Genomic DNA, 25,825 nt, shown 5'->3' with positions numbered 1-25,825 from the left:
AAATTGATTATATCAGTAATCAGTAAATTATAAATGGTAATTAAATGGTTTTATTCTTAAGATATGCAAAGATAGATCAAAGTTTTGCTCGAGAAAACCCAACATAATACTTCTTAAATCAGTGTAAATAGGTTATTGACGATTATTTTTCCTCTCTCGATATTAACTTGATGTATATTTATGACATTTACGCGATTAAATAATGTGGTTAGTATATAATATCATACCTCAGCTGAAAGAAGTACAACGTATGATCATTTAAAAAAAAAACTAAGCCAGCATGTATTTAAATTCACATTCAAGTATAGAAACTTCACGAACACATTAATGCATTTAAACCGATGCAATAAATAATATATTTCAAAAATATAAACTATTTCTATCTCTCTCTCATACCAAAACTGACCAACTCTCCGTGAAGTCCCTGAATGATGTAAAGATATTCACCAGGCACATCTCTTAAGATATTAGCTGTTAATCCTCGTCCTGATTAGATGATAGTCAGGCATGATGATATCTCGTCTCTTCTCACTAGCTTGATGAAAACGTGTTGACATCGACACAAAAATTCGGCATTTTGTGCCTCTGTCCCAAAGGAACCGTGAGTACAGCGTTGGCTGAATTCCGCGATTCGACATCTTTACTTTGTGTTCGTTGCGTTGGCTGGAAATCATCAAAAAAGGATGAAAGGAGTGTGATTCTGCGCATTTCATTCTTACGTGTGAACATTTGCTAAAAGGAGGGTGGCGGAGATGTGCCCAACCCTTGTATGCTTTGATTTCTATCCAACACATCCACGTACACTCTTATGTGTCAAGATCAACATTCCGTAGAAGAAAACTTTTTTTTTTCATCGTTTTTGTTTTTTCGAAGAACCGAAATGTTTGAAGAATGTTATCCCCGACTATCATTCCATTTAAAGTATCTGCGTGCAGATTCCGTGGGGCAGATTCATTAGGGTCGCAATGCACGTATTGCGTTCGTCCTATTTCGGGGAAACCCAAACGAGCTACGGAATCGTCATTACACGAGACAAATATCATTTTCTAGCTAGGGAGGTGGTAAGAAATTCAAGTGATGGTGTTACGGCACAAGTTCTTGTTCGGTTGATGTCTTAGATGGAAATACGGGCTCGAGAGGCGTCACGCCCGCATTTTGTTGTATTAAGCGTCGGCAAAAACTGTCAGATCCAATCATTCTGGTGGATTAGGTGAACAAATCGGCGACAACGGCTCTAATGCAATTTCCAATTTAATAACGAGCGCCTACCTCCAACCACCAACCCCATCCTTATCCCTACCACTCCGCCATATTTGGCAAAACTGAAAATGAAGATTGCCGAACTCCAGGCCCGATTCAATTAAGGAAGGAGAGAGAGAGAGAGAGAGAAAGAGAGAGACATACAAGCGCACACACACACACACCACACACACACACACAGAGCGTGCGGCGCATCATCATCATGATCATGTAGAAGAGCAGCAAGGGTTTTATTGAATTTAGGCGGTCGGTAACAACTTACCGGCGGAGTGCGGATCCGGTAAAGCGCGGGTCGCGCTGTCCAGGCCGTAGAGGGCCGCAAACTCGTCGCATTTTCTCTTGTCGACTCGTCCATCGTCCGAGAGAAGCCTCTGGTCATCGGCCATTTTGGACTCAGCGGAGAGAGAGAGAGCAAGAGAGGGAGAGAGAGAGGAGAGAGAAAAAGAGAGAAGAGAGAGAACAGACACAACACAAGCGAAAACGACGTCTTCTCCACCTTAACCAAAAGTGACTAACGAAGTTACCTCGGAATTCGGCCTTATAAGGATCACCTGTCTGGCCTGGGCTCAGATCCTCTCCTGACCACGCCCCCGCCTGTTTTGATTGGTCTCTTCGAGTCGGGACCGACCCTCTCGCTCCGTGTGGGTAACGCCCACCTCCGCAACATCTCACTGTCGATCAGGATGACGCCCCTTTTATCCTATTGCATCAACATATCTCACGCGTAACACGGCCTATCGAGACACTGACGTGGAAACGGGCCACTCGAGCAAGGGGAGGCTGTAAATTCTCTTGATTCCATTGGGTTTGGTTCTCTTTTCGCTCTCCTTTTTATTATTATTTTCTCCGAAAAATCCTCTCTCTCTCTACGTATGCATGCATGTTACAAATCGTCAAAAGTAATTTCCCGACAAAAAGATCAATCTCAAAAATGTTAATGTGACGCTTACGTACATTTTTCGTTGCACCAAAATATGTAATAAGGGAAAAACCACACGAAAATCCTCAGAAACAGAAAAATTCAAGCCAAAAATTGATGTCCATGCCAATACGGAAAATAAGGAGGAAAAAAAAATTCACGAGGTTAGACCGATGGGAGAGAGGGAAAAATGCCCTTTTCATGCGAAATCTAATAGTGAAAAAAGGAGAAGGAGGGTAAAAAATTCAGGGAGCGAGAGAGAGAGAGGCCAAAGGAGAGGAGGAAGGGGGCCAGGGCCAAATACAAAACTTATTGAACGGTGAAAAATTAAATGTAGACCGAAGCAGAGAGAAAAAAAAATAGTAAGAAAGAAAAAGAATTGGATGAGAAAGAAGAGGCTCCATTTTTTTTATTTCTTTATTATTATTTTTTTTTGTTGCTTTTGATGGTGTCGGGGCGTGCTTTTGCAAACAAAAGAGATCTTCTTCTTCATCATGATGAGTTTGGATGTGGGCGGAGGGATTCTTAAAGTGATTAGAAAAGGTGAATTTAGCGGCAAAATTAGGTTCGCGGAACCAGAAATTCAATCAGTATCGGCACTGGATGGCAGAAAAGAGAAGAGAGAGAGAGAGAGACTTTCTCTTCATAAGCTTGCAAGCGGCCAGTGAGAAAGATTCTCACCCAAAGAACGGATGCTGCTGCTCCCTTTTGCTGTTCGTGTCACTAAACTCTTGGCCCCACATTTTTATTTTAATATATGAGTTTCTTCATTTTCCAATGAGATGTGAGTCTGCTTTATTTATTTATTTTTTAATTTTCAGTTAAAAACTTTCCAAAAAAAAAACGCGAGCGTCAACACGGAAAGCGCACGTATGCGATTTGTTAGATGGTTGCTATCGTTTCTGTGACTGCACGGTCGTCTCACGTATATCATATTGAAGAAGAGCGAGAAAAACTATGGACAACGATGTTTATCAGAAAGGGGTAAGGGCTTTTTTTTTTGAAATTCTCTCCATAACAGAAGTCTCTCTCTCCCCCCACCCCATTTTCAACCAGAGTAATCGGCGCACAAGTGCTTATATCTTCTTGAAACATAAATTTACATGCCCAACCAATCGCAACTGAACCAGTTTCAGTGATAATGTATTATCACGCTTGATATATATATTTTCTTTGAGTTCCGAGTTCTTCCCCTTTGTTTTCCGTTATAAGCCTCGTAATATTCGAAAATACCATTGATTACACTGCTCAATAAATAAATAAATAAAAATTCACGTTCTTTCAAAACTTTAATGATTTTAGGATGATTTTGGGCGCTGATTCTGGACCTGCATTAGTTTTGTCCGATTGGCTTTTGTTTTTAAGAAAAAAAGGAAAACTAAATTTCTCTCTCTCTCTCTCAATGACACTACCACGAGCAGCAAATAATCAGATTGAAACTGTGAGTTTTAAATTAATACAGTAAATCACTAGCAAAAATATTTCAGTAATTTTCGGGGAGCTAATTTCGAATCTAGAATTGTTTTTGCCGAATTGGCTCTAGTTTTTGAGATAATGCATATGCTCAACAATGTGATTTGTGTGCTGCTTAGGGATTATCAATGAAATTTAATTTCCACTTTATCTGAAAATCTTGAGCCAACCTGCAAAACCACTGCCAGATTCGAAATCAGCGCTCCAAAATTATCCTAAAATCATTAAAATATCTTTGCTAATGATTTATTATATTTATTTATAGCGCACAGTTTCAATGTGATTTGTGCGCTGCTTATGTACAGTCAAACCTTTTTTTAACGAATACCATTGTAGCGAAAGTCCCGTTTTAACGAACATTTTTCTAATCCTCCCAGATTAGTTTACACAGCAGTCCGGTGTGGTTCATCACATTCACGACTTCGGCAAAAAAATAAATTCGACTGGGAAACCGCACAGCAGCATCATCATTGACATGATGCATATAGTGATTATATCTTACAGCTGATTTGATATCATGATTTTTTCCCAGCATGAATAAGATATATTATGATGTATATTATAAAGTAATCACGTCCCAGAAAGATTGAGATATCATTATCGTTCGTAACTTCCCATCATAACTACGGTATCAACAGCATAATGTGACTTTTCGGATGTAACTTGAATGAGATAGTTTAAATTGCACTCACAAGAAATCGCGAAAATGAAATTAGGCACAATCATTGAGCACTCCTAGGTGTTCCAATGAGCACAGTCGAGTTCACGACCATCAAGTTGAAGATACGTATAATATAGTTTTCGTTATTTTTTATTTCATCTTTTGTGTGGTTTCTTTAACGAAAGTATCACTATGCTAAAGAAACAACATTAAGGTGAGATGCAGAAACTTGCCGCATACAATGCAAAAAAAATATAGCCTACAATATTTTATTGTGTTTAAAATATCAATTAGAGAATGAACCAAATGTTTTATGGATTGCAAGTTTTTACCAATATTTTGTGTTCATTTTTTTTTATTCCTGATCTGCGTGGATTGGAATCAACAATCAGTCACTTTCTGCTAGTCATCTATTATCTAGGTTATTTTGGACTTTTTTCAAGGTAATGAGAAGTCATTTCTTCTCGAGTCATTTTAATGTCACTATAACAGTTTTTGGCTGTAATTCATTATAACAATTCAAGGATATAATTACAGTCGAACTTGGTTAATTCGAAGCTCAAGAGGACAGTGCAAATTTCTAATTATCCAATTCATCCTTATAAGATAACAGAACTTTCACAACAACACTTAATAATTATATAAACATTATATAAACATAAGCTATCACTTATACAGGGTGTCCTGTAAGTGCTAACGCGGCTTTTATCTCATCAATCATCCGTCGTAGAGGTATAGTTTCAATTTAAAAAAATGCTCGAAAGGCATTCAAAAATTACCCTGTACTAGTTTTAAGAGTAAAAATACAATGTATAACAAAATTAATAAAAGGCGTAAGAATCTCGCGTGATAGAAGTGAAAATTTTAGGTTGTCAAATCGAACAATTACTTCTAAACTATTTTGTTTGTGCCAGCTGAAATGAGATATGAAACTTTCGATTCCTAATATCGCATCATTACAGGTAGAACGGGCATTTGATGCCTTTAGAAATCTTACAAACTTTCGTAAAAGTTGCGAAATGATGCAAATCAAAACATGATTTTGGCGTCACTGATCTAAATCTAATATATTGGGATCGAGAGGTGTCAGAAGTGTGTATGCACTCGTGAGTGCTCAGCTCTACTTTTATGCAGGGTATTTCAAATTCTGAATACTAAGCTCAGAAAACGGTTTTACAAAATACCGTGGATGTTTGAGTACCCTACCAACTGCAATTCCTGTTTTGACGCCTCGTTAGGATATTAATAATAAAAAATTCTAATCTCATACGTTGGGATCCTCGCGTCTAACCCACGGCCCTGAATCAAATAGAGAGCTCAAAAATTATCAGCTTTCAGTAATTCTGAAATTATGGCTTTCACAAATTCTGAGTTTTCGTCGATTCTAGAACTATTTCTCTCATTAATGTTGTTTTTGTTAATTAGTTGTTTTATTCATGAATTTTTAATTATTTTAATCCCTAAGTTGTGCTATAATTTTTCATCAATTTTGAATTTATAATAATTTATTTATTTATTTATTAATAAACTCACACACAACAGGCATATGCCCGATTACAGTGGAGTGATTGTGCTGTATTACACCTTTCAATAAGTAAAAATTAATTTAGGAAGTTATTCCAGAACAATTGATAATCTCAGTTTTAATTTTTTTTTTGTTTAGATATTTTCCACTATTCTTGTAAACGAGGGAACAGATGAGGTGCTCGTTGACGTTTAATTTCAATATATATATTTTGCCTCTCTAGTTATATAATCTCCCACTTCTATTTCTTATAGAAAACCTCTCCGCACCCATGACAGGAAAAAAAATTCACAAAAACACGAAAAGTCATATCTTGAAGTTACGCGATTGGTGGAGCCGACCCGGTGAATTATCATTGATGAGCATCATCGCATTAACCGTATTTTTTTAAAGGCTGGTAGTAACGTTGGACTTCAGGTAGAAGAGAAATCATGACCAGTCTTCAAAAAAAAAAAGAAAAAAAAAGGTAGATTTCGGTACCAATACTGTTTAGATCAACCAAACAATTGTTGGTTATAACTTAAAAATAGCTACCAATTCTCAGCAAATTAGTCAGTAACTATACTTGAATTTGAGAAAGGTGCACGTTTAAAAAAAAAAAAAAAAAAAAAAAAAACGTAACTCTGGGTAAGTGTAAGTAGGGCTCTATTACTGAATACGCTCCCCCTTCCCACCACCAAATCAACCTTATTTTTCTTTACCTTAGACGACCAGACAGTCGTGAGACAGGATTATTTTACCCTACTATTGGGTATTTTGCCCTTGCGTGTGGGGTAGGGCTCCAGCTTGGCGCTGCCATTTTGTAGCACTCATCCCTGCGGTCGGAGGCTATAGATCTGTATCTTTAGCAAACCACACAACGGATATTAAGAGAGTTGGCACCACCCTTCGAACCTGGTTCCGATGGCTCTCGATTCGGGTTTTATTTCCGTCTCGCCCTGTCAGATCTGTACTGAGTAGGATGACTGGGTGGGACAGGGGCGTGTACTTGCATTACCTTACACGACCAAGTCTCTCTTTACCTTTACAGCAGAAATCCCGAGATATCTCGTCAAACTTGATCTGGTATATTTCGGTCACATCGAAATATCTCAAGTTTTTAAACACGTTTTTATTTCCAAATGTGGCAGTTATAATGCGGATCAGGGAAATTTTAAAAAACTGCTTAAAGTGTTACATCCCCCAACCTATATGCTTCTCGGAACTTGATCACATACTAGTTATTACAAAGGGCCAGTTTTGTGGAAAAGGAAAGATTTCCATTTTTTGTGACGGCGTTCTTCCCCGCACAGAATTTCATTGCTATGTCTCGCTAAAGAAGTTTACTTTGAAATCAAAATTTTTGTAGGGTCCTCTTATTCTCTAACTTCCAATTGTAATGTTGTTTCCCTGTCTCTCTGGAGGCAAACAAAAAAATTCCAAGTTTCTAAGCGCAATATTCGCTAAGATATTCCAATTCAAAGAAAAGGACGGCATAAGAAAGGGAAAGGAGCGTTGTCCGTTAGTTTGTATTGTTCTTTCATAACTTTTCTTCGATTTTTTGATGACAAATATCTTATTGCACTTAGAAAAATGGAATGTTTTCTGTTGGCGCCAGGAAATAGAGGGCAACAACCGTTTTAATTGGAAGTTATAATAGGACAAGAGCACTGTATAAAGATTTAGAGTTTTTATTTTGTAACAAACTGTATTTTCATTCTCAATACTTGTACAGGGTAATTTTTGAACGCCTTTTGGGCATTTTTTAAACTGAAACTATACCTCTACGACGGATGGGTGATGAGATAAAGGCCAAGATAAAAGCTAAGATGTCAGAAATCAAAAATCGGAGAAATGTTATCAAAGAACAGCACAAACTAACGGACACAACGTTCCTTTCATTCATTTATGCTGTCCTTTCCGAACTTTTCCAGTTTTTGAATTTGAATATCTCAGCGAATATTGCACAGAGAAACTTGGTATTTTTTTGTTGGCCTCAAGAGAGGCAGTGCAACAACTTTTTAATTGGAAATTAGAGAACAAGGGGACCGTATAAAAATTTTCACTTCTTGTTTTGTGACACACTGTATCTTTATTCTCAAAATTGGTACAGGGTAGTTTTGAAATTCTTTTGAGCATTGTTTAAACTGGAATCATACGTCTACGACGGGTGGTTGATGAGCCGCATCAGCACTTATAGGTCATTCCGTATGTACTATGCCAATTTCTTCGTTTTTGAATTAATATTTGTATAAAACTTAAACGATCGCAGGAACTATTTCATTAGTGAATTTGTAATTTCCATTCGTTTTTTTCTTGATTCTCCTAAACATTGTACAAAATCTTCAGGTTGATTTTTTTAGAGAATGGGAAATTTTTGGAGCGTCAAAAACCAATTTTTTTCCCAACATGTCCGTAGCTACTACAAATAATCTCTGTTGCTTTCTTAGATTCGTTTTCGTCATTTCCACGAGAAGATTAAATGTGGTATTATTTTATACTTTTTAATCGCAGCCATAAATGAACCACAATTTTTCTTTTTTAGAGTTGAACAAGCGTATTAATCTCGTTTGGACGTGATGAAAAATATGGCTGAGCTGTATTGTTATTCCGAAATAAACGAATAGTATTGCTAGAAAGGCACGAATTTTCCAAAGAATCATCTAAATGTTCACCAGACACGTGACTGGGATAACAGCACTCCAGCTTTTAAGAACTCCGTTTGTAGAGAAGTTAATTACTATGCACACACTTTCGTATTTCCTTAGTAATGGCATATGCATCTGACATTGGCAGGTGCTAACGAAGTCATCCAGGATGCGGTAAAACTCCAGCAGCCAGCCGGAAGACATAAGCCAGCGCGTGTGTAGAACTGGTAACAAAATCGTTGCTTCTTGCTTGGAGCCGGAATGAAAAAAATAAGTTCAGATTTTGTTGATTGTAACTTTTTCTATATTGGCCACATGCTATGTTCTGCAAACGATCAGTAAACCACGGAATGAAGAAAAGGGACACTGAAAGTTAAAAGAATTTACCGGTAATTCTGAGAAAAGAGACATTCCGCGTGTGACATCTGAATCAAACGTAGAATTATCCAAAATATTAGGGAAGAAATTCGAGTTAAATAGGTAGTTTTTCCCATATTAAATTGAACAGCAAACTCAAGAGGAATTCATAAAATTCGAATTATCCAAAAATTCGGATTAACCACGTTCGATTTACTCAAGTTCTACTGTACGTATATCCTTGAATTGATATAACGAATATACAGGGTGCATTGGTAACAAGGCGTGTGGCATTTTACTGGTGAACCGTCGATTCTATAAGCATACTTTCAATTACAAAAAATATCCAAATAACGTGTAGTACTCAGATATATCATTCATGTTGCGAGGGATTGTATAGTTATTAAAATAAAAAAATTAACTTTTATACCTTCCCCTTGTGCTCAAAAACCCAACTATAAAGTTGTTGCACTGACTCTCCTGTTGCCAACAAAAAAAATCCACTTTTCTAAGTGCGTTATTCACTGAGATATTCGAATTCGAAAAACGGAGGAAACTTGGGGGAAAAAAACATTAAATACGGGTAAACCGTTTTATAAGCATTTAACGCTGTTTTTCCGCCAATTTTCCTCCGTTTTTCGAATTCGAATATCTCACTTATTGCACTTAGACACGTGGAATATCTTAGTTGGCATCGGAAAAGGCAGGGCAACAACTTTCTAACTGGGTTTTTGGGCACAAGGGGACTGTATAAAAAGTTAATTTTTTAATTTTAATAACTGAGTACTACACGTGATTTGCATACTTTTTCTAACTGGAAGTGTGCCTTTAGGATCAACAGTTCACCAGTAAATTACCGTACTCCCTGTTACCTATGCACCCTGTACATATAGTATTTATGGGTTCGCCTGTATCAAATGAACACATATGAAATATAAAAATCCCCCTTCCCATACCCTTTTTTATTGCTCCTTTCTTTTTCCTCTTCAGTTGATTGAGTAATTTACATTCGACTATGGAATCCGACTCTAAGAACAAAACAAACTATGGTTCTCGTCACTGAAATGAAAAATATATAAAAAAAGTATCCAAATATTACGTATTTTAGACAGTGATACCGTATTCCCCCGCATTAGATGAAATGCTAGAGAAATAAAGCGGGAGGATCAGCATGCCGTGAAATATGACAGAGAAAATTCTTAAATATCCCGACTCTAAAAAAGAAGCACAATATTTACCAGGATATTTAATCCTCAAAAGAAACGACTGAAAAAAAAAAACAATTTTATAGCTGAGTAGTTTTCTGAAGGTGATCCGCGGACCTCTGAGGGTCTACAAGAGGTTACTGAGGGGTTCACAATAGAGGGATTCATAACATAGACACTTGATTTATGTTCATTTTTAATTTCTGCTGCGGCATAGTCTAGTGGGGTCCTTAGTTATCTCTTGGCGTAAGACTAAGGTGTCGTCAGGTAAGTACTAATTGAAAAATTATGGTATAGTTGTATGGATTGGTGATATTATGGTTCCTTCAGCATATATTATACGCTCAACTACTATAACGTACTCATGACCATTGAAATCATAAGTCTATGTCATAAAAATGATTTGGCACGATCATCTCAATAACGAATTTTGATGAAGATAAAAATTCACTATATGATGTTGCGTTTATATATATACTGTGCTACTTCGTTAACGTTAGATAATGTTTATACGCATTCGGAAAATAACAAAAATAATGCTGCTGTTTAATCCAACATAAAATAAAAATGTGAAAAATAATCAGCGAAAAAGAGAAAGATCGAGCTTTGGTAATATTATTCCCGTGAAAATAGAATTCAAATTTTCCCTTCAACCAGGGCCGTATCAATAGTTACTGGGGCCCCTGGATTCTAATCTTTCTGATAAGTTCACTTGAGACTCCTTAAACCTTTCAGACTCGAGAATCCATTTTTTGGAATTTTCAAGATGGTTTTATATACGTTTTTGATGCTCAAAAAATACATTAAAAACATAAATGTCAGAAAATCTTTGTTTTAAATTTTTTTTTTTTTGAAGAAATAATTAACTTCCTTTAAATGTTTTCAGCCAAGATGATATGGCGAGTATATTTATATATTGAAATACAATTTTTTTGAATAATTTTATTGTTGAATTTTATATATCAAATCACACATTTCCCAGAGACGCTTTTTTCTGGAAGCCGTCTTAAAAACCCCGTGAAAGGTGAACTTCAAGTGATTCTCTCTGATGAAAGCCCCCCAAAGTTCATATTCAGCATATTTCTAACTCAAATCCTTCAAGTCAGAGCTTAACTCCAATGCAAAAAATTGCTACAGTGAGAAAAAAAGCAATCACCCCACATTTTTGTGCATGCAGGGTAAAAAGTCCCGCTTTATTACCTCGGTTGTTCCTACATAATTAAAGCCCTGCTGCAAAATAAAAAAATCAATTAGCATATAGTTTGCGTCTCTTTTTATAAAACAAAACAATTTTTTCTCCGTGACATTTGATTTAAAAATTCGAAACATCGATGCCTAACTAATTTTTTTTAAACCACGTTCCTTTGAAGGAACGGTTGAAGATGTGACATTAAATATCCCTCAGTAGAATTTCATTTCACAAAAACACTCTCACACACAAACGAAATTCACTGTTCGGATTTTAAATCTAGTTAGTTACTTCAACCGTTATACAGGCTATCTCAAATTGTTTGCACAAAGATATTTCTACAACCATTGACTTTAGAAACACTTTCAGTTACAAAAAGTTTTCAAATAACGTGCAGTTACTTAAAATCTCAAAATTTGTTTTAGGGGTCGGATACATAAAAAATAAGGTCGTACACATAAATAAAAAATAAAATTATACTGTACGTAAATAAATATATAAAATTAACTTTTTTTTTATACAGTTCCCATGTGCAAAAACTTCCAGTAATTTAAATATGGATCCCACTCTAAAAAGTCATTTACAAAAAAATTCATATCTTTAAATGCAATATTTATTGAGATATTAAATACATAAAATCACTATCACTCATCTCTGTAGTGGCAAGTTTTCATTACCTCAAAAGTTGCCACTTTGTGGGGCTAGAATAAACTCGACCATTTCATTTTTTTGATCAAATTAAGTAATAATAATAATAATCTTTATTTTTTTGGGCCAATTGCTTTATTACAAGAAAACAAGGTGAAAAATTAAATTTTTGTTTCATATGAAATACATGCATGGAAAAAAAAATACAAAAACACACAAAAAGAGAGAGTAAAAAATAATAATAAACAGGTGAGAAGCAAGCATAAGTATACATTTGACCAAACTAAAAGAAGTATATACATATATATATTAATGATTAGAATAAAATAAAATAAAAAATGCACAAGTCAGAAATGGAAACGTAAATAAATATTTATATATACGTATACTGCACATTAAACATGTTTATAAAATGAGATGCAATATAGAAACAGTCGAACAGGAAAATACAATAAGATCAATCAAATTAATTACAAAAAAAAATGAACGGAAACATACAAATTTTTTCAGGGGGGGGGGGGCTAATTAACAACAGAAAGCGGGACGAAGGGAAGAGAATAGCAGATAGCGTATTCATTGCCTTCCCTTTTCCCGGGAATTTTGCAGAACATCTGTATGCCCTCGCTCTCTACTAAAACGAAATTTTAGTTTTAGGGTATATATAGACGGGAGAAAGTTTAAAATTCATACGATTTGGCGGTATTTTTTATGTCTGTATATTAGAAAGGAATGTATATTATTATCGATCAGGATCATTGGCGCACGCAAAGGTACGCCTGAGCCAAGATTATAATGTTATATTACAGAAAAAACGTAAATCCCCCCCCCCCCCGAAAAGAAAAAAATATGAAACCCCCCCTCGAGAAAATTCTGCGTACGCATATGATCAGGATATTAGAAAAATATTTTTTTCTGTAGAACTTCAAAATTCAAAAAGTCGAACATTCCATAATTACATGAGACCATGTTTCAAGTTTTTTTTTCAAATTACAGAAATTACAATCTTTGTCAGGAGATATTTTAAAAATTTTACCCTGTGTAAATATAGAATTTTGCAATGTTCTTAATTGAAAGGGGGATCTTCTAATCGACAAATCAATTTCCGAGAGTATATAATCCTCCGCAAAGAGATCTGAGTTTTAATAAACTTGTAGTGAGAATTTCTTATGCTATTTTCCATTGCACTAGCGGTGAATTTTCCGGCGGTGAATTGTTGGCGGTGAATTGCTGGCGGTGAATTTTCCGGACACGGTAAAATCTGGGGTAGAGAGATATTTTGCAGCTATGTTAGGGCTCTAGTCCACAAGTTATCAAACCCATTTGCTCACCAATGAGATGTTAAGCGAGATGAGACTCGCTCCGATGGATATATATATTTTTTTTATTTCACAATAAGATTCTCATTCCTTTTTCTTTTTGTATCCTGTGTATATAATATGGCAAGTGCAAGATAACCGATGAGATGGCATGGGGGGGGGGGCTCAATTGCTTTTAAAATATACCTCCATCCTAATATGTGTACATTCATCCGTCTTAACTAAACCCCGAAACTTCTCTTCAACTTCCAATCCCATCTCGTCTGTAATCACCACAAAACTTGTTAATCGCGACACTACTCAATTGTCCGGGGAAAATATGTTGTAAAAATTTTGTATGGTTTTTTTTGACACAAAATAAAGTGTTCCAGACTCTGCCACGAAGCTGGACTGGAAGAGATCTCGGCAACGGGATAAGTCCAGTAGCAAAGTTCTTCATTCAGCTATGTTAGGGTTCTGCAAAAACCAGACGAGGGCAAATCCATTTTTTTCCAAGAGAAGTTTGAGATCAATTATTTTCTGTAATTGAGTAAATAAAAAAATGCAGATAAGAGATTCTATAAAATCTAGATTCAGGAATTTCAAGAATGCTTATCCAGTATCTAATTATCAATTTTAGGAACGTCACAGATAAAAAGCAGTATAGCCTAAACCTAGTTCTAATCATATCATAAGACCTGGTGTGAATTTTGAGAGATTGAATAATTTTTTCCAAAAATCTTCCCAAAAATCAGGGAATTCACACCTATTATGTAAGCCGGCAATGTTATAGTGCAATATGTTAGTAAAAATTTTGTTACTTAAATCAATGCCAAAGGATAAACCATCGTTGGAGGGAGAGACAATATTATTTTCAGAAACAATCATGAGAACACGATCTCTCGTTTTTTAAACAGGGAAAACCAATTTTATAAATTTCAATTTGAAAGTTTTACTATATTAGTACATTCGGAATTACAAATGTTAATTTCATCGTTATAATTATGAGTTTATCCATCGAAATTCTAGCGCTCTTACCGTTCGAGATAGCGTTTTCCCCCTCAAAGTGTTCAATATACGTCTTTTTTTCCGCATATCAGATGAACAGTCCTGACAGACTGAGATATTGTATGATTTCAGGTCTTTTCATTACTGCAAAATCACGTTCCGGTCATCTGTTGATGGAATTTTGGGGAAAATATGGTGGATGATCGGTGATGGTTTTTCCTCAGTGGATCTTTCCGATCTGTATGCTCTGTCGATGTTGACCCACTACAATCCCAGGTTTTCAGATTTCTTTGATTTTTTCCTTTGATGTTTCCCAGGTTTCTGATGATTGATCGCAAGGCACATTGAAGAATAGTAAATTTTCGCTGCATGACCTATTTTCAATGTCATCGAGTTTAGATTTCAGCCACGAAATCTCATCGGATTGAGCGGAAATTATAGATCTGAAAAGTCATTAATTTTTATACATCAAGTGTTGCCAGGCGTATTTAAACCATTCATTTGAGCTTCGATGTTGACTTTTTCTTGGAATGTGTCAAATTTTTGCCATTGAGTTTCCTGACTATTTATTTCAAGGATCTCACGAAGTGTTAGGTTAGATTCCCCTGCATCGGGAGAGAACTCACGTGGCTTTTTTGTTGCTTGTACTCGAGTCATCATTTATCGAGAGGAAATTATCCAGCTTTGTTTGAGTATTCTGAGATGGGGGAGGTGTCCGGTTGAGTGGCTCAGAGTTTAATTCCACGTCTCCCGAACACAGCAACAATAAACACATCCAAAAAACATTTTTTTTGTGACATATTCTGACGCTGCGGGAATCGCAGTCAAAGTTACGCGTTTTGTCACAGGAGCCGAAACACTGGAACTGCACAACAAAGAACGAGTGATGCCTTTTTTTGGTTTTATAAGTGATAATTTGTAAAAAAAGAAATATTTATGCACAAGCATGTGTCGAACAGAAAAAAACGCATTATTTGGCAACCCCAAAACTGACACAGTTTAATAAAAAAAATAAATAAAGTTTGTTTTTCTGCTCTCTTCATTCAGCCTCACCGGTTTTGCAATCGCAGGCTTGAAAGATCATGTTGAATAAAATTCTGTTTCGTTTTTGGGACGACAACAGCACAGAAACTGTCACAATGCTTCTAGGGACTTTTAAAAGTAAAAGCTTTGAGCCAGGCGAGGGTTTGATTTACTTGGTCCGAATGCAGTTGGAACCAACACTTGAAAACCAACATTTATCTAGACAATCTTATAATAAGTACAAATGTGCACAAAAAAATACACTGCTGACCACCGTAAATGCAACACCCTGAAGGAAACATGCAAATAATATGAAATTTACAACATGCATTAGCGGAGGTGAGATATGCAAATACAAATACAACGCCACAACAGGCAAAATGCCCAACGAGGTGGCTGATAGAAAGATGCCCATAAAAATATGGTTGTCATATGTTTCAAAAATACAGCAACCCAATTAAAAATGCAATTAACACAAATTACAAACAATATATACACATGATAAAATATTGTACAATGCCCATAAAGAATACTTATGGTTGTCTTATTCTAAGAATGGATAGCTTCTCGATTTACCCCAACATGTTTATCGTATTTCTTTTTAAACGTGTCAATTGTGTTACAATTTACTACCTCCGGGGGTAAGCTATTCCATTTATTAACAACCCTATTGGAGAAAAATTCCCTGCGACACCATAACCTTGCATTGTCCCTCACCAATCGATACTGGTGTCCCCTTGTAAAAGCAGTCGATTGGCGGTGTACTAAAAGTTCATGGTCCATCCTATCCATCCCATTGAAAATTTTGAACACTTCGATCATATCTCCTCGACACCTGCGTTCATTAAATGTAAACATATTTAAAAAATGAAGTCTTTCTTCATAACTCAAGCCCTGTGTGCCAATAAGGACACGCGTAGCTCTTCTCTGCACCCCTTCAACCAAGTCTATGTCCCTCTGTAGGTATGGTCTCCAAAACCTTACAGCATACTCCATTCCAGGACGAACTAAGCCTCGAAAAAGCGGAAGAATGACTTTAGGAGAACGCGAAGAGACCTTTTTGAAAATGAGACCAAGCATTCTATTCGCTTTTTTGACAACCGCTGAACAATGTTCAGAAAACTTAAGTCGCTCGTCAATGAGAATTCCCAAATCGGTGACTCTAGTTGCATCCGGGATAGTGACACCATTCAACTCGTAAGAGAACCGTGGGTTGTTCGAACCAAAATGAGCGACCATGCACTTATCTACGCTAAACGTCATGCTCCATTCATTTGCCCATGCTGCAATCTTGTTTAAGTTGGTCTGGAGCAACTCCCTATCGCTTTCATTTCCGATTACCCCCATTAGCTTCACATCATCTGCGAATTTGCTAGTAATTCCATCGATACCCTGATCGAGTTTGTCGATAAAAAGTGAAAAAAGTATGTGGCCAAGGACACTTCCCGGAGGAACTCCACTTGTGACGTCTGTCCAACCAGAGAATTCCCCGTTCACCATAACTCGTTGCGACCTATCTCTTAACCACGATTCTATCCAATTCAGCAAGTTGCCCCCTATTCCAATCTCGTGTAAACGCTTCAAGAGTTTGCCATGTTGGACCCGATCGAATGCCTTCTGGAAATCAAGGTAAACAACGTCGACATTTTTGCTCTTACCCAAAGCCTTAGTCACGTAATCATAGAAGCAAAGGAGGTTAGTTACACATGACTTCCCCTTCCTGAACCCATGCTGATTATCCGACAATACATTATTCTCGTCTATCCACTTCACAAGCTGCCTTTTGATGATAATTTCCAAAATTTTCGAGAGGGAGCTCGTCAAACTCACTGGACGATAATTAGACACCACTTCTCTACTACCCTTCTTAAATATCGGAACAACGTTAGCCAGTTTCCAATTCCAGTTTGCCACCTCGGGACGATACCCTCAGCAACACTACTCCTGTATATCTGTGCGACTGGCCCCAACAATTCATTAGCACATTACCTGAGGACCCTGGGATAGATATCATCCGGTCCTGGTGCTTTGCTTGCACATACATTTCTTAGAAGATTTAGGACTTCCACGTCTTCCACTTGAATATCGTTGAGCGTTTTATTACCCCATGCAACACCCGTATATCGAATATCATTATCTCCATTACAAACCGACGCGAAAAAGTCATTGAAAGCACTACACATGCCTACATTGCTCTCTACTTTTGAGCCTCCTATCGAGAGGGGGCCAACTGTCCCCTTACATCCATTATTGACGTATCGAAAAAATGATTTTGGGTCAGAGCCAATGTTATCTGCCAACCTAGATTCAACTTGCTTTTTACTATCCCTTATCGCTTTCTTCAACAGTCTTCTTTTATCAGTAAACGATGATAGGTCACCTCGTCCACTTTTATACTCTCTGAATGCTCTTTTCTTTTCAAGATAAAGGTTCCGCACGCTATCCGTGAACCATAGAGGGTGTGATGTACAAACACGCTTTTTTCGAACAAAGGGTATGACGTCGTGCAAAACAGAGGACAGCTTCGTACTAAATTCTTCCCATTGACTTACCCCCCCTACTGATTCCAACCGGTCTTTGAAAACTTCCGCTAACCTTCTTCGCAAAACATCAAAGTTAGTTCTCCGAAAACAAGGAACCAGTCTTTTGTTATCAACCTTACCCGAGGAAAAGTTACAGTGAAATCTGACGATACGATGATCACTGGAAGAAAACTCTTCCCCCACCGAAACATGTTCAACTAGATCCTCAGAACTAGTAAGAACTAAATCCAAAATAGCAGTACCCCTAGTGGCTTCTGATACATGCTGATACAAAAAATTTTCGAGCACCAACTTAAGAAAGTCTCTTTCATACTGATTTCCAGATGAAAGGTTCTCCCAATCAATACCCGGGTAATTGAAATCCCCTAGTATGAGAACCCTCTTTCGCTTACACATGTAGGAAATTTCATCATGCATTTTGGCGATGTAGTTTTGATCCCTATTCGGTGGATTGTAACAAACCCCAACAATAAGTTTATGACGTCTTTTGTTCTCAAGTTCAACCCATATGGTTTCAATATCACTTCTCTGCACGTTACACTCTCTAGCCTTCAAACATGATTTCACGTATATCAACACTCCACCCCCTTTCCTATCAGATCTATTTCTCAAAAAAGTATCGTATCCGGAGATGTGTAAGAAAGATTCATCCCCATCGTTTGCCCAAGATTCTGTAATGGCTATAAGATCCAAGTCCTCCACAACTATCATAGTTTCTAAAAAATCTTTCTTGTTACCCAAGCTCCTGGCATTTATTAACACACATTTTAATTTGCCCGGTGGTTTGTTGTCAATCGAGAAGCCATCCAAGTCAGAGGTGGGTAATTCCCCGTCAGTACTGTTGTGATTATCATTAACTAACCCGCATTCCCGACTACGTGGTCTGGGAGTAAAAAACCTGACGTAAGACTATCGTAAACCTCCCAGACCCCTCTCTTATTTAGATGGATCCCATCCGAACGAAGCCACCTATCGGTAAATGCGGGAAGCTCCAAGAACGTGACCCCAAGTGAGGAGCAAATGTCCTTCAGGCCTATATTGAATTGGTGGATCCTACTCCTATATCCCCTACTACCCCTTGGCAGCACTGGAATCACTGCCACATCTGAACCCCCCTCCCTAGCGGATAATAGTAAATCCCGGTATTCTGACAGAGACTCACTAATATTAGAATTACTACTAATGATAGATATACATACTAATGATTAGAATTTCAGCGCAGACGCACATCACGCGCGCCTGTGGCGCCACTTCAAAGCGCTATTTAAGGCTTGGAGATTTCGACGATTTGAAGTACGGCAATTGTGTTTTTCTTGTGGTTTTTTCAAAAAAGCGATCATCTTTTGATCAAGTATCCGAGTTCGACAGAGGAAGGATAGTGGCCTACCGAGATTGTGGATTATCTTTCAGGGAAATCGGTAGTCGTGTTGGACGAAACCAAACAACTGTAATGCGGATATGTGATCGTTGGATGCAGGAGGGTACGACGGACCGACGTGTTCGATCGCATCCACCTCAGTGCACCACTTCACGTGATGACAGGCGTATTGTGCGTATGGCAGTGACGGATCACTCAGCCACATCACGAACCATAGCACACCACATTCAGTCTGTACCGCATCATCCAGTGTCTGCGCGTACCATTCGACGCCGTTTACAGCAGAGTGGTCTGTCCGCAAGACGTCCATTGCTTCGTCTACCCTTGACGCAGAACCACAGACGTCTCCGCCGCCAATGGTGCGATGAAAGAAGGATGTGGACGGCACAATGGAATGAAATTGTCTTTACTGACGACTCACGCTTCTGTCTGCAACACCACGATGGTCGGATTCGAGTCTGGAGACACCGTGGAGAGAGGATGCTGAACAGCTGCGTTATGCACCGCCACACTGGTCCTGCACCGGGTATTATGGTATGGGGCGGTATTGGATATCACTCTCGCACTCCTCTAGTACGCATTGCCGGTACTTTAAAAAGCCAGCGCTACATCTCCGAGGAGTTGGAGCCAGTTGTCCTTCCTTACCTTCTGGGCTTGCCCACAGCCATATTTCAACAGGATAATGCGCGACCACACGTGTCACGCATTGTCCAAAGGTTCTTCGTCAATGCCAGATTGAATTGCTTCCCTTTCCAGCTCGCTCTCCGGATCTTTCGCCGATAGAAAACATGTGGTCCATGGTTGCTCAACGATTGACCCAGATTACATCCCCAGCTGCCACACCAGATCAACTTTGGCAACGCGTGGAAGCTGCTTGGTCTGCTGTACTCCAAGAACACGTCCAAAGTCTTTTTGAATCAATGCCGAGGCGTGTGGCAGCGGTGATCTCCAACAATGGCGGCTACTCTGGCTACTGATTTTGGCAGGAACCACACTTCACAGAAGTCTATAAATTTAATCATTTGATGCCTGGTCAACATGTTATCTACAAAATAAATATTGTTGCGATATCTCTTGTCTTTCTTGGTGTTGCAATTTGGTTGTCCAGCAGTGTATATTCCCCATGCGATAATGTTTAACTTTTTATCGAACAGTTCAAGAATTTAAATCCATTGAATGAGTTTTTCTGGAGTGCATGCCAACGATTAATTTTTCGTTTCAGTGGATTTTTTTTGTACTCTCTTAAAACAAAAAAGAAACAACTTGAAATAGAACACACGCGTTTTTATAAAATGCCTGCTTTTGCTGGAATTGTGCGTGTTTTTGTGAATCCTTATTGCTCATGTATTCAGGTGTCTTGAATGATATATGTGTTCAGATTCTGGCATCTATCCTTCAAAATAGTATATTTAGGGCTTTTATATCTGTATAATTTATACTAGTGTGAAATAATTACTTTATAACAAACTTGACCCTAAATTTCACATCAATATCTTTGAAACCTTGATCATGGTTTCAACTTCAATCCTTGAATATCGTTGTGACCTTGTTTTACTGTTACGAGCATACGGAATCATTGAATTCTTTCGAAACAAGAGCTGAATTTCTCTTTTTCCTTCCCAGTGGATAATGTTATGATGCTTAAAAGGATTATCAAGTATTTCGCGAAAAGATCCAGATAAATTTGATCTGGATCGATGAAGAAAGAAAAGAACTCTCTAAAGTATTTCCTTGTTAAATTTTAAAAAGTTCCTTTTCTCGCTCGCCATCAAAACAAAGATTTCACCAATTAAGGAAACAAGATTAAATCAAAAGTATCGGAAAAAAATAGACAACTAAAATAATGAACGAGATGGAAATTATTGTTCTTTAAATTTAAAAAAACGTTGGAAATGAAATATTGGTTATAGATTCGATATAGATACGACATGCAGTCGAGTTTGCTTATAACATACCGTCTTGATGATTCGAAAAGTGTATGTTATAACCTACGTGTATATTATAAGCGAGGTCTCAAAATTAGCTTATGTAGCAGTTTTATACATACATACATATAGAAGGCTACATAATTGAGTTTGTCACGGACAAAATAAGCTTATGCAGCACATAATTAAATCTAATACATAAGCAGTATTGTAATACTTTTTGGTTGGTATCTTCTGAGGAATTTCGAAAATTTAATAGAGTACGTTACACACTTAACATGAATGAGTTTTAGCTGGATTCAATGGATTTCACCGATGTTATTTGGATGGTTTATGCTGATAGTTTTCATTCCAAGTTAACAGCTTTCGTACAATTAATTAAGAAACAGGCTATTGATGTTCATACGTTTTATTCGTCATCAATCAACATGCTTTTGCATAATCTTTCAACAGGTAGAGATTTTAGCTTTTACCTATCAATACAGTCGTTCATTTTTGCCATCTACCAGGTGATCCAAAAGTATCAGAAAAGTAAACATTCAATGATTTGAAAAACATCGACAATGCAGTTTTCACAGAAATAGAGAAAAGAGAGGATTTCAAGAAATATGAAAGAGAGGATTTCAAGAAATATGAAAGAGAGGATTTCAAGAAATATGAAAGAGAGGATTTCAAGAAATATGAAAGAGAGGATTTCAAGAAATATGAAAGAGAGGATTTCAAGAAATATGAAAGAGAGGATTTCAAGAAATATGAAAGAGAGGATTTCAAGAAATATGAAAGAGAGGATTTCAAGAAATATGAAAGAGAGGATTTCAAGAAATATGAAAGAGAGGATAACAAGAAATATGAAAGAGAGGATAACAAGAAATTTTTCATCGTCACAATACAGTGGTTATATTTGGTACAAATAGGCCATCCACCACAGGCGTTTATCCAGAGTAATATGCTGGGGAGGCCAAACCTAGTGGGAGCAAACGGCGTACGGGTGAGTATACATCCCGTATTTTACAGGCAAAACCATAATTTCTCATTGTATTTCTGGTTCTTGGAAGCTATATAATCTGGATCTAGAGAGATGGGGGGGGGGGATCCCAAACGCATCTGATTCATTTGCAGAACCATCTATCAATAGCGAATGCAACTATTTAAACTAAATATTTTGTTATTAAAGAACTTCCAACGACTTTTTGTGAAAGAATACATCAAGGTATAACCCGAATACAAAATATAAGTTTTTTGACATGTTTTTCCAGGTTTCTCTATTTGCAGTATGTTATAACCCTTTAAAACCGGGAAATTTTCGAAAATGAAACATGAATGTTTGTAACGTATTTCACCCGCACGATTGATTGATCGAGCTCGGTCTTAAAGAGATATCCAAATTAATTTATAGGTTAACAGAGTGTTTTAGGTATGTTATTTCCACAGTGTATGTTTTAAGTGGGGGTATGTAATAACTAGAACCTGGATAATATATATGCACTAAAAAAAGTGGCAAAATATGCTCTAAAATATGAAAATATGCACTTAAAAATGCCAAATACGCATTTAAAAAAAATCTGAAGAAAACTTGGAAAAAATCCTAAATATGTACCGAAAACGAGAAAATACGCATTAAAAAAGCAGATATGTTTTAAAAAATCATATTTTCTACTTTTCATATTTTCATATTCATTAAGAAAAAATATCCCCACATATGTATATACTGCATACGCAAATAACTTCTACATATTTTTTATTTAGGCATTTTTAATTTCTAGTTTGTTGTAGCTGCTCAGTAACAAAATACTGGTGACAAAATAATTTCTTCACTATTTCTAAAAAAAAATTGAACACTTTTGTCAAATATATCTAGAAATAGTCTTACAGTAGAACTATTGATATTTGGAAAATACAGGATTATAAATATCTCTATTAATTCACTAAATCCCATTAATTGAAAAAAAAAAACGATGTTTACCGAAAAATATATGAGCAATATTTATTTGAAAAATTATAAAAACAGAGTGATTGTGTGTGAGTTAAAATAAACCTTCAAAAATATGCACTTATTCTGTATGTACATATGCATTAGCATATAATCCGGGCTCTAGCAATAGCAGAGGTAAAAATATATAGAAGTAAATGGGGGAGTCAAAAATCAGAAATCGCAAAACCGTATGTTTTATCCACGGATATAACATACGATTATCCACATATGTTATATCCAGGGTGTGATATAAGTTTGCAAATGTATTTATAAGTCCAATATCCATCAGTTGCTGAAGTAATTTTCCTCATTAACAGGATGATAATGTTTAGTTGATTAACACATTAGTAGTAAGTAATCGATCTTTTGTCCGATCCTGACCAGATCCTATTATTTTTAGCAGTGCAAAGTTGTTCCGGTGCCGAAATATTCCAACGTTCCGGACGATGATATTTCACCGATCGGTAAAACAGCGATGAGACGCGATTTCAGACTCTGCCGTTCGCGGACGAACGTCGACTGCACAACCGCTCAAAAATGAATCCCAAGTCTCCGTGATGAGAGTGGTGGCCACGAACGAGTCTTTCGTAGAAAATACCTTTCACGCAATTTTTATTTGTAATTTATTATATTTTGTTTATATCGTTAATGATTCATAACGGCTATCATGTTTGTACAGCAGATATCTCCGCATTCGTTGACTTTAGAAACATAATTTCAATTACAAAAAGTTTTTAAATGACGTGCAGTTATTTCAAATCTCAAAATGTGTTTAAGGTGTCGTGTACAGGGACAAAGAAATTAACTTTTTAAACAGTTTCCGGATGCTTAAACTTCTAATTATCGGAACATAGATCCCATTCTGAAAAATGATTAGCAAAAATTTCATATTTTTAAAAGCAATATTTATCGAGATATTAAATTTCTATGATTCGGCAACACATCACTATGTTGGAAAGTTTTCATTGCTTTAAAGTTGCCATTTTTAGGGACTGCACACAAATAGAATAAACTCAACCATTTCATTTTTCTATTTACATAAATAGTAATCACATTTTTGACAATTATATTAACACTTATACAGAATTTTCACAACCTTGAATTTCATTTACGATTCGCAATTTGTGAACCACACCCTCAATCATTGGTGATAAATGGTAGGGAAAAAAAAAGTCAAATATCCCCATTAATATTAGATTTAAACATATGAAATTTTTCGTGAATGACTTCTCAGTGCCACATTTACATTTCATTTATTGGAAGTTTTAGTACACAGGGTCTACATAATTTCTCTAATTTTTTTTATGGTTATGACCCCTTGCAAAATTCAAGACATTTTGAGTAACCGCACGTCAATTGGAAACTTCTCGTAATTGAACATACGTTTCTAAAGTCAATGGTTGCAGACATATCCACTGTGCAAACAGTATGGGACACCCTTTATATACAAATACAAATACAACGCCACAACAGGCAAAATGCCCAACGAACGACGAGAAGAATTTTTCATCGTGGACGAACATGCACGTTATTTGCAAAGGTTTTGTAATTGGAGTAGCCTATACTTCTAAAGTCAACGGAAAAGTCAAACAGCCCATGAATACGATTACACTAGAACCTCACAAATCCGAACTAATTGGGACCGTGAACTGTTTGTATTAGCGAAATGTACGGATTACCGGAGTTTGTTCTTTTAAACATGGCTTTTTAACACTATAATAATAGTGAGTATCCCTTCCAGTGGGAAAAGAGCAGATAATTTCGTTTAACAAAGACCAAAGCGATTGGAGGGAAGAATTTATTTTTTTTTTTACCCTCCATTGTCTTTGATTTAACCAATGAACAAAGGGGCGTTACAAAACATCAAACAAGTGTATAAAAAAATGTTTCTTCGATATCTCATTAAACATGAGAATGAGTTTTTCATTCTCCAAAAAAAGAAAAAAAAATCAATAAATATGTAATTTAATAGCCTTGCAGAAGCGTGGGAAAACGTGACGGAAACGTTGCTAAAGAAAACCTGAAAAAAAAAGAATTATACCCAAGACATGCTTTCGACGATAATCAAGAAACAACAAAGATTTCCGATGAAACCTTCTGGCTTTTAAAATAAATCCGTGGTTGTGAGGGAGAAGAGGAAAAGATGTGGGTGAAATGTTATATAATATTAGACTCCAACAGCCATACAATTTTCTCGGAGGTAGAAATCATCTCCGAAGTTTGAACTGGCAGTGAGACTCATGGTCAAGCGATGGGTTAGATCATTGGTTGTCTAAGTGAGCGTCGTTGCTCCTAGAGACGTGGCCAAACTTTGTCAAGTGCGTCACGGTGGGTATTAATTGTGTATTCAGTGCTTTGGAGTGGTATTTCTTAACCTATTCTAGGTTGGCGTAGATAAACGTTATAGCAAGGCAGCCACGGATGGCAAAAGTCTGAGAACCATGAGTAAGATCACGACGCTCTACCTCCAAACACTCATTCAGAAGCTGTGGTAGGTTTTGAAACCACCCTTCAATACGTGGAGCAGCATGATCATGCAACCCATGCAAACATCATGTTTAATACAAATACAACGCCACAGCAGGCAAAATGCCCAACGAGGTTGCTGATAAAAAGATGCCCATAAAAATATGGATGTCATACATTTAAAAAATACAGCAACACAATTAAAAATGCAATTAACACAAATTATAAATAATATATACACATGATAACATATTATACAACGCCCATAAAGAATACTTATGGTTGTCTTATTCTAAGAATGGATGAGACGATGACTAAGAACTGAATCGTCCGCTAGGTATACGTCACTTT

At 36.8% G+C, this 25,825-nt stretch overlaps 1 protein-coding gene and 1 long non-coding RNA gene across 3 annotated transcripts in view; one reads left to right on the top strand and one right to left on the bottom strand.

The window, feature by feature from the left end:
- LOC149066960 (uncharacterized) overlaps nucleotides 1-1,775 on the bottom strand; it is a 73,267-nt gene extending 71,492 nt beyond the window's left edge. The window contains exon 1 of one of the 2 annotated variants that reach the window (XM_089252932.1): nucleotides 1,523-1,775. In XM_089252932.1, coding sequence (XP_089109058.1) covers nucleotides 1,523-1,646 — 124 coding nt within the window. In that variant the 5' untranslated portion in view covers nucleotides 1,647-1,775. Of the gene's footprint in view, nucleotides 1-396; nucleotides 996-1,522 lie in introns of those variants that run through there. The other variant, XM_089252933.1, reaches the window with a different exon arrangement.
- A 1,083-nt stretch (nucleotides 1,776-2,858) lies between these two features.
- LOC149066958 (uncharacterized) overlaps nucleotides 2,859-25,825 on the top strand; it is a 154,241-nt gene continuing 131,274 nt past the window's right edge. The window contains exon 1 of the long non-coding RNA XR_016195403.1: nucleotides 2,859-3,163. This is a non-coding gene — a long non-coding RNA (uncharacterized LOC149066958). The remainder of the gene's footprint in view (nucleotides 3,164-25,825) is intronic.

This window comes from Pholcus phalangioides, unplaced genomic scaffold (genome assembly GCF_987345545.1).
Source record: "Pholcus phalangioides strain wild (caught in Gottingen) unplaced genomic scaffold, Ppha-v1.0 ptg000031l_1, whole genome shotgun sequence".
Lineage (NCBI taxonomy): Eukaryota > Metazoa > Arthropoda > Arachnida > Araneae > Pholcidae > Pholcus > Pholcus phalangioides.
The sequence above is the reverse complement of the archived record's forward strand: the minus strand, read 5'-3'. Positions and strand labels throughout refer to the sequence as shown.